Source organism: Salmo salar, chromosome 20, assembly GCF_965601325.2.
Source record: "Salmo salar chromosome 20, fSalSal1, whole genome shotgun sequence".
NCBI classification, from domain to species: Eukaryota; Metazoa; Chordata; class Actinopteri; order Salmoniformes; family Salmonidae; genus Salmo; species Salmo salar.
The window spans coordinates 93,292,145-93,302,483 of record NC_138310.1 but is presented as its reverse complement, the minus strand read 5'-3'; the positions used below and the strand labels follow the sequence as shown (position 1 = coordinate 93,302,483).

Below are 10,339 nucleotides of genomic sequence, written 5' to 3'. Positions count from 1 at the left end.
GTTCCTCCCTCCCAGTTGGTAACCAATAGGGGAGAGTTAACATGCTTCCTGTTCCTCCTCGTCCCATGTTACTATCTCATATGTTAAGTATTGAATTCCAGCTGGGGCTGGAGAAGCAAGCTGGGTAGGCGAGCTAGAGTGCATCTCTGTCTCCAGTTAGGGCTGTGGAGGAGAGGACAGCTCCATCGGTGACTGGTGCCTGGCAGGGAGGAGAGAGGGAGAGAGAGAGGCTGGCAGAGGCAGATGGACCCTGGTCTCTGGCCCAGGAGCTTTTAATTAAAGAGCAAGAGAACAGCTTCCAGCTGTCACGCACTGACATACACACCTTGGGTACTGTCTTTCTGTCTGTCTGTCTGTCTGTCTGTCTGTCTGTCTGTCTGTCTGTCTGTCTGTCTGTCTGTCTGTCTGTCTGTCTGTCTGTCTGTCTGTCTGTCTGTCTGTCTGTCTGTCTGTCTGCATCTATTTCTTTCTTTCTTTATCACTCTCTCTTTCTCTCCCTCTCTATCTCAATAGCCCTGTCTCTCTCTTTCTCTCCATCTATCCTTCTATCGTCCTCCCTCCCTCCCTCAAGTCCCACACATTGTCCAAAAGACCTATAGCAGTAATCACTAACCTTCTGAAACCAGGCAGCTTCATACAGCACTTCTAATCAAAGAGGCTTTAGGGAGACAAAACCAAAATCACCTCAGCGATCAAGACCAGACGAGAGGAAGTGAAAGCATGTGTGTGTGTGTGTGTGTGTGTGTGTGTGTCTGGTAAGCTAGAGTAGCTAGTATATCTCACTAGGTCAGGATATTAAACCTCCTCCATGTATATCTCACTAGGTCAGGATATTAAACCTCCTCCATGTATATCTCACTAGGTCAGGATATTAAACCTCCTCCATTTATATCTCACTAGGTCAGGATATTAAACCTCCTCCATGTATATCTCACTAGGTCAGGATATTAAACCTCCTCCATGTATATCTCACTAGGTCAGGATATTAAACCTCCATGTATATCTCACTAGGTCAGGATATTAAACCTCCTCCATGTATATCTCACTAGGTCAGGATATTAAACCTCCTCCATGTATATCTCACTAGGTCAGGGTATTAAACCTCCTCCATGTATATCTCACTAGGTCAGGATATTAAACCTCCTCCATGTATATCTCACTAGGTCAGGATATTAAACCTCCTCCATGTATATCTCACTAGGTCAGGATATTAAACCTCCATGTATATCTCACTAGGTCAGGATATTAAACCTCCTCCATGTATATCTCACTTGGTCAGGATATTAAACCTCCTCCATGTATATCTCACTAGGTCAGGGTATTAAACCTCCTCCATGTATATCTCACTAGGTCAGGATATTAAACCTCCTCCATGTATATCTCACTAGGTCAGGGTATTAAACCTCCATGTATATCTCACTAGGTCAGGATATTAAACCTCCTCCATGTATATCTCACTAGGTCAGGATATTAAACCTCCTCCATGTATATCTCACTAGGTCAGGATATTAAACCTCCTCCATGTATATCTCACTAGGTCAGGATATTAATTCCTCCTCCATGTATATCTCACTAGGTCAGGATATTAAACCTCCTCCATGTATATCTCACTAGGTCAGGATATTAAACCACCTCCATATATATCTCACTAGGTCAGGATATTAAACCTCCATGTATATCTCACTAGGTCAGGATATTAAACCTCCATGTATATCTCACTTGGTCAGGATATTAAACCTCCTCCATGTATATCTCACTAGGTCAGGATATTAAACCTCCTCCATGTATATCTCACTAGGTCAGGGTATTAAACCTCCTCCATGTATATCTCACTAGGTCAGGATATTAAACCTCCTCCATGTATATCTCACTAGGTCAGGATATTAAACCTCCTCCATGTATATATCACTAGGTCAGGATATTAAACCTCCTCCATGTATATCTCACTAGGTCAGGATATTAAACCTCCTCCATATATATCTCACTAGGTCAGGATATTAAACCTCCTCCATGTATATCTCACTAGGTCAGGATATTAAACCTCCTCCATGTATATCTCACTAGGTCAGGATATTAAACCTCCATGTATATCTCACTAGGTCAGGATATTAAACCTCCTCCATGTATATCTCACTAGGTCAGGATATTAAACCTCCTCCATGTATATATCACTAGGTCAGGATATTAAACCTCCTCCATGTATATCTCACTAGGTCAGGATATTAAACCTCCTCCATGTATATCTCACTAGGTCAGGATATTAAACCTCCTCCATGTATATCTCACTAGGTCAGGGTATTAAACCTCCATGTATATCTCACTAGGTCAGGATATTAAATCTCCTCCATGTATATCTCACTAGGTCAGGATATTAAACCTCCTCCATGTATATCTCACTAGGTCAGGATATTAAACCTCCTCCATGTATATCTCACTAGGTCAGGATATTAAACCTCCATGTATATCTCACTAGGTCAGGGTATTAAACCTCCATGTATATCTCACTAGGTCAGGGTATTAAACCTCCTCCATGTATATCTCACTAGGTCAGGATATTAAACCTCCATGTATATCTCACTAGGTCAGGATATTAAACCTCCTCCATGTATATCTCACTAGGTCAGGATATTAAACCTCCTCCATGTATATCTCACTAGGTCAGGGTATTAAACCTCCTCCATGTATATCTCACTAGGTCAGGATATTAAACCTCCTCCATGTATATCTCACTAGGTCAGGATATTAAACCTCCTCCATGTATATCTCACTAGGTCAGGGTATTAAACCTCCATGTATATCTCACTAGGTCAGGATATTAAACCTCCTCCATGTATATCTCACTCAGTCAGGAAATTAAATCTCCATATATCCACTAGGTCCAATATATCCAGTAATTCCAATATATCCATGACATTCAAGATTTCCTTAAGTGCATGAGGGTGATAGTTTGCGGTGTGATTTCCTTTACGGTCCATAGAGGTATTTAAAACAGTATTATAATCTCCCACCATAATAATAGAGTATTGTATTGCTTGTAGGGTTGATAATTTAAATTATTATATATATATTTTTTTTTTTAAAGAAGCGTGGATCATCATTATTCAGGCCGTATAGGTTAATGAGCCATATCTCTTTCTGGTCCAATAACATATTTAAAAGAACCCATCTACCTTGAGGATCTGTTTGGACAATGTGCACATTTGGATCAAATTTATTGTTAATTAATCTTCATCACTCCTTTTGAATTTCTTTGCCCCATGGGAGAAATATATTTCACCCCTCCAGTCCTTTTTTCCACAAAACTTAATCTAAAATTGTTGAATGAGTTTCCTGTAAACAATAGATCATATATTTCTTCTCTATTAGCCAGGTAAATACTGATCGTCTGTTCTTATTATCTGCTGGCTATAATTATTTCACAATTTATCATAATGAGATACATTTAAATTCTATTTATCATAATATATGTTTGTAAACGTACCATTAAAAAGTACCATAGCGAATGAGTGTCCTTATACAGTTGAAATTGGAAGTTTACATACACTTAGGTTGAAGTCATTAAAACTCGTTTTTCAACCACTCCACACATTTCTTGTTAACAAACTATAGTTTTGTCAAGTCGGTTAGGACATCTACTTTGTGCATGACACAAGTAATTTTTCTAACAATTGTTTACAGGCAGATTATTTCACTTATAATTCACTGTATCACAATTCCAGTGGGTCAGAAGTTTACATACACTAAGTTGACTCTGCCTTTAAACAGCTTGGAAAATTCCAGAAAATGGTGTCATGGCTTTAGAAGCTTCTGATAGGCTAATTTACATCATTTGAGTCATTTGGAGGTGTACCTGTGGATGTATTTCAAGGCCTACCTTCAAACCCACTGCCTCTTTGCTTGACATCATGGGAAAATCAAAAGAAATCAGCCAAGTCCTCAGAAACCAAATTGTAAACCTCCACAAGTCTGGCTCATCCTTGGAGCAATTTCCAAATGCCTGAAGGTACCACGTTCATCTGTACGAACAATAGTAAGCAAGTATAAACACCATGGGACCACGCAGCCGTCATACCGCTCAGGAAGGAGACGTGTTCTGTCTCCTAGAGATGAATGTACTTTGGTGCGAAAAGTGCAAATCAATCCCAGAACAACAGCAAAGGACCTTGTGAAGATGCTGGAGGAAGCAGGTACAAAAGTATCTATATCCACAGTAAAACGAGTCCTATATCGACATAACCTAAAAGGCCACTCAGCAAGGAAGAAGCCACTGCTCCTAAACCGCCATAAAAAAGCCAGACTACGGTTTGCAACTGCACATGGAGACAAAGATTGTACTTTTTGTAGAAATGTCCTCTGGTCTGATGAAACAAAAATAGAACTGTTTGTCCATAATGACCATCATTATGTTTGGAGGAAAAAGGGGGAGGCTTGCAAGCCGATGAACAGCATCCCAACCGTGAAGCACGGGGGTGGCAGCATCATGTTGTGGGGGTGTTTTGCTGCAAGAGGGACTGGTGCACTTCACAAAATAGATGGCATCATGAGGCTAGAAAGGTATGTGGATATATTGAAGCAACATCTCAGGACATCAGTCAGGAAGTTAAAGCTTGGTCGCAAATGGGTCTTCCAAATGGACAATGACCTCAAGCATAGTTGTGGCAAAATGGCTTAAGGACAACAAAGTCAAGGTATTGGTATAAGCCCTGACTTCAATCCTATAGAAGATTTGTCGGCAGACTGAAAAAGCGTGTGCGAGCAAGGAGGCCTACAAACCTGACTCAGTTACACCAGCTCTGTCGGGAGGAATGTGCCAAAATTCACCCAACTTATTGTGGGAAGCTTGTGGAAGGCTACCCGAAACGTTTGACCCAAGTTAAACAATTTAAAGGCAATGCTACCAAATACTAATAGATTGTATGTAAACTTCTGACCCACTGGGAATGTGATGAAAGAAATAAAAGCTGAAATAAATCATTCTCTCTACTATTATTCTGACATTTCACATTCTTATAATAAAGTGGTGATCCTAACTGACCTAAGACAGGGAATTTTTACTAGGATTAAATGTCAGGAATTGTGAAAAAACTGAGTTTAAATTTATTTGGCTAAGGTGTATGTAAACTTCCGACTTCAAATGTAACTGTACCATGATATTTGCATTGCTACTAAGTAAATCTCAAATTTCTTCTCACTATTCCACCTGCTAAAACCCCTCCTCATCCCGAGTTGGGTTGTCATCCCAATGCCCGGCAGACCACCCCCCGACCACCCGTAGCCCTGAACAGACTGGGATGCATCCTGGGAAAAGAGCACACAGTGCCATTCACAGAACAGAAGTAGATCAACCGCCAAATGCATTTCCATCGCCCTCACCTCCATTTGTATTATATAAAGCCATCAAAAAAATAAATATATATATATATATTAAAAATCATGCTTATCTTAATTTCCATAATTAACAAATAATATTCGTAACAATGTAGGCAGTTCAAGGATCGTTACATCTAACCAGGATTGTCATTACAAAAAAATACAATTTTTATCAAGCAAATACTATTTTAACAAACAATTATTGTGATTCAATCTATATTGTCCCTAACATCTTTTACTCCCCAGCAACAGTTATGGCACGCACGCGCACACGCGCACGCACGCACGCACGCACGCACACACACACACACACGCACACACACGCACGCACACACACGCACACACACACAACCCCTTTCCCCCCACAAACAACCATAGACTCAGATGTTCAACAAGTGGTTCCATCCCAGAGCCCAACTCAAGAAAGGTCTTGATTTACGAATGCATATACAGATGCAGCTGTTTGAGGCAAAATTGAGCGAAAATAAAAACGAACAACACATTTCTAAGGGAGATTTCTTTTTTGTAGTCTGTAGGCTGTAACCTATAGGATATGGATCATTTGATTGGGACCACACTGAATAGCCTATAGGCACATTGCGCCCAGCATCAAGAACACATCCATATATAGCCTAATAAGCAACTCATTCTAAAACACTGAGAAATATTGACATTTCATTCAATACAAATGACATAACCCTCGCCTGGACTAGATAAACAAAATACTAAACCCTCCCCTTAAATGTAATGTAAAACGCACCCCCTCCAAGTAACCATTATATATGCTCTGATCCATCCCTTAGAGAAAACAATTTTTTTTTTTTTTGCTTGTAAGATTTGTCCTATCTCAGTGGATTTAGCTAGCGATTAGCATTAGGGGCTAACACAATTATGTTTTGCAGAGAACAAGTTGCACAAACTAATAGTATAGCATAGAAAACGACGTGGAAAGCAACACGTTTGCATGCTGTTGTTTTGGTTAATGCAGAGTGAACCTCGGGCACAAGGCACTGCCTGTTTGAGTGACAGGGGGAGGGGGCGGGGCTTGGTGTGTTTGGGGAAGTGGCCAAAAGAGGACTCCGTCAATTCCAGCAATAAATCAAAAGTTGTTAAAGACGGCTAAGTGGCATTTCAAAATATCGCAGCCTCTTGCCATATAGGATATTGTGCATGTTAATATGGCAATTTTTTAAAACATTTTTATTACAATTCAACGAAGAAATTCCTGGTTAAATGAAGGTTAAATAAAAATACTCGCCTATCGCCGTGGTGATGAAGGAGACAGTCTCTGTCTCTTTCCCATCGTTGTAGAAGGCCAGGTGCCAGATGCCAGAGTCCATGTACTGGATGAAGCCGGTGTTGTGTGTGGTGACGGGGACCAGAGAGCGCTGCAGAGCCACAGGCCCATCTACACCCGCACTCGCTACCTCACCAGACAGCAGCCTACGACCATCCAGCAGCTCCACAAAGTCAAACTGGAGAGAGACAGATCGATAGACAAAAAAAAAAAGTGTTGAGTGATTTTCACACGACTGAGCCGAACGGATCCGTGCCAAACCAAGCTGTACTGAGCCTGGCCTGGTGGTCCATTCACCATAGTGCTGGGCCCATTCTGCAAAAAAGGAAAATATCGGCGCCGACACAGTTTGTTTTGGGTCGACACGATAGTTTGAAAGAGGTATTAGACTAATGTGAAACTGTCGGGTTTCAATATACAGCAGCTAGTTCAACAGGACACCAGCACCCCCACTACCTGTCAAGCATTCATAAATAACTAATCATTTCACAGAGACTAAACTCACTCACACTAAACTAGACACACATTGGTAGGCTAGGTCCTAGGCCACTGACCAGGGCCCGTAAGTGCACCATCTGGCTTAAAAAGGGTGTAATTTGGGACACATGTTTATTCATTCCACAGCTCAAAACATCACAGATTGAAATATTGCCTTCTCAAAACCACTCTAAGAGATACACATTTAAAAAAAAATAATTAAAAGTGACTGCTTACCCCAAAAACATACGCTACCGATTTGTCTCAGAGCTGACTGAATGAATAACGATGAGGAAGATGCTACTTTTCCATCTGTCCAGATACGACTGTGCTGTCCACTCGTCTATCTAGATAGGACGGTGCTGTCCACTCATCTGTCTAGATAGGACGGTGCTGTCCACTATCTGTCCAGATAGGACTGTGCAGTCCACGCATCTGTCCAGATAGGACTGTGCTGTCCACTCATCTGTCTAGATAGGACTGTGCTGTCCACTCATCTGTCTAGATAGGACTGTGCTGTCCACTTATCTGTCCAGATAGGACTGTGCTGTCCACTCATCTGTCTAGATAGGACGGTGCTGTCCACTCATCTGTCTAGATAGGACAGTGCTGTCCACTCATCTGTCTAGATAGGACGGTGCTGTCCACTCATCTATATAGATAGGACGGTGCTGTCCACTCATCTATCTAGATAGGACGGTGCTGTCCACTCATCTGTCTAGATAGGACGGTGCTGTCCACTCATCTGTCTAGGTAGGACGGTGCTGTCCACTCATCTGTCTAGATAGGACTGTGCTGTCCACTCATCTGTCTAGATAGGACGGTGCTGTCCACTCATCTGTCTAGATAGGACTGTGCTGTCCACTCATCTGTCCAGATAGGACGGTGCTGTCCACTCATCTGTCTAGATAGGACTGTGCTGTCCACTCATCTGTCTAGATAGGACGGTGCTGTCCACTCATCTGTCTAGATAGGACTGTGCTGTCCACTCATCTGTCTAGATAGGACTGTGCTGTCCACTCATCTGTCTAGATAGGACTGTGCTGTCCACTCATCTGTCTAGATAGGACTGTGCTGTCCACTCATCTGTCCAGATAGGACGGTGCTGTCAACTCGTCTGTCTAGATAGGACTGTGCTGTCCACTTATCTGTCCAGATAGGACGGTGCTGTCCACTCATCTGTCTAGATAGGACTGTGCTGTCCACTCATCTGTCTAGATAGGACTGTGCTGTCCACTCATCTGTCTAGATAGGACGGTGCTGTCCACTCATCTGTCTAGATAGGACTGTGCTGTCCACTCATCTGTCTAGATAGGACGGTGCTGTCCACTCATCTGTCTAGATAGGACTGTGCTGTCCACTCATCTGTCTAGATAGGACTGTGCTGTCCACTCATCTGTCTAGATAGGACTGTGCTGTCCACTCATCTGTCTAGATAGGACTGTGCTGTCCACTCATCTGTCCAGATAGGACGGTGCTGTCCACTCGTCTGTCTAGATAGGACTGTGCTGTCCACTCATCTGTCCAGATAGGACGGTGCTGTCCACTCATCTGTCTAGATAGGACTGTGCTGTCCACTCATCTGTCTAGATAGGACTGTGCTGTCCACTCATCTGTCTAGATAGGACGGTGCTGTCCACTCATCTGTCTAGATAGGACTGTGCTGTCCACTCATCTGTCTAGATAGGACTGTGCTGTCCACTCATCTGTCCAGATAGGACGGAGCTGTCCACTCATCTGTCTAGATAGGACGGTGCTGTCCACTCATCTGTCTAGATAGGACGGTGCTGTCCACTCATCTGTCTAGGTAGGACGGTGCTGTCCACTCATCTGTCTAGATAGGACGGTGCTGTCCACTCATCTGTCTAGATAGGACTGTGCTGTCCACTCATCTGTCTAGATAGGACGGTGCTGTCCACTCATCTGTCTAAATATGACTGTGCTGTCCACTCATCTGTCTAGATAGGACTGTGCTGTCCACTCATCTGTCTAGATAGGACTGTGCTGTCCACTCATCTGTCTAGGTAGGACGGTGCTGTCCACTCATCTGTCTAGATAGGACTGTGCTGTCCACTCATCTGTCTAGATAGGACTGTGCTGTCCACTCATCTGTCTAGATAGGACTGTGCTGTCCACTCATCTGTCTAGATAGGACTGTGCTGTCCACTCATCTGTCTAGATAGGACTGTGCTGTCCACTCATCTGTCTAGATAGGACTGTGCTGTCCACTCATCTGTCTAGATAGGACGGTGCTGTCCACTCATCTGTCTAGATAGGACTGTGCTGTCCACTCATCTGTCTAGATAGGACGGTGCTGTCCACTCATCTGTCTAGATAGGACTGTGCTGTCCACTCATCTGTCTAGATAGGACTGTGCTGTCCACTCATCTGTCTAGATAGGACTGTGCTGTCCACTCATCTGTCTAGATAGGACTGTGCTGTCCACTCATCTGTCCAGATAGGACGGTGCTGTCCACTCGTCTGTCTAGATAGGACTGTGCTGTCCACTCATCTGTCCAGATAGGACGGTGCTGTCCACTCATCTGTCTAGATAGGACTGTGCTGTCCACTCATCTGTCTAGATAGGACTGTGCTGTCCACTCATCTGTCTAGATAGGACGGTGCTGTCCACTCATCTGTCTAAATATGACTGTGCTGTCCACTCATCTGTCTAGATAGGACTGTGCTGTCCACTCATCTGTCTAGATAGGACTGTGCTGTCCACTCATCTGTCTAGGTAGGACGGTGCTGTCCACTCATCTGTCTAGATAGGACTGTGCTGTCCACTCATCTGTCTAGATAGGACTGTGCTGTCCACTCATCTGTCTAGATAGGACTGTGCTGTCCACTCATCTGTCTAGATAGGACTGTGCTGTCATATCATCTGTCTAGATAGGACTGTGCTGTCCACTCATCTGTCTAGATAGGACTGTGCTGTCCACTCATCTGTCTAGATAGGACTGTGCTGTCCACTCATCTGTCCAGATAGGACTGTGCTGTCCACTCATCTGTCTAGATAGGACTGTGCTGTCCACTCATCTGTCCAGATAGGACTGTGCTGTCCACTCATCTGTCCAGATAGGACGGTGCTGTCCACTCATCTGTCTAGATAGGACAGTGCTGTCCACTCATCTGTCTAGATAGGACGGTGCTGTCCACTCATCTATATAGATAGGACGGTGCTGTCCACTCATC

General features: G+C 43.3%; 1 protein-coding gene across 1 annotated transcript in view; it reads right to left on the bottom strand.

The window, feature by feature from the left end:
- The window catches only part of tenm4 (teneurin transmembrane protein 4), a 653,198-nt gene that overhangs the window by 286,170 nt on the left and 356,689 nt on the right, over positions 1-10,339 (bottom strand). Inside the window, 1 exon segment of the mRNA XM_082966126.1 lies at positions 6,629-6,845. Within this exon segment, the coding sequence (XP_082822252.1) occupies positions 6,629-6,845 (217 nt within the window).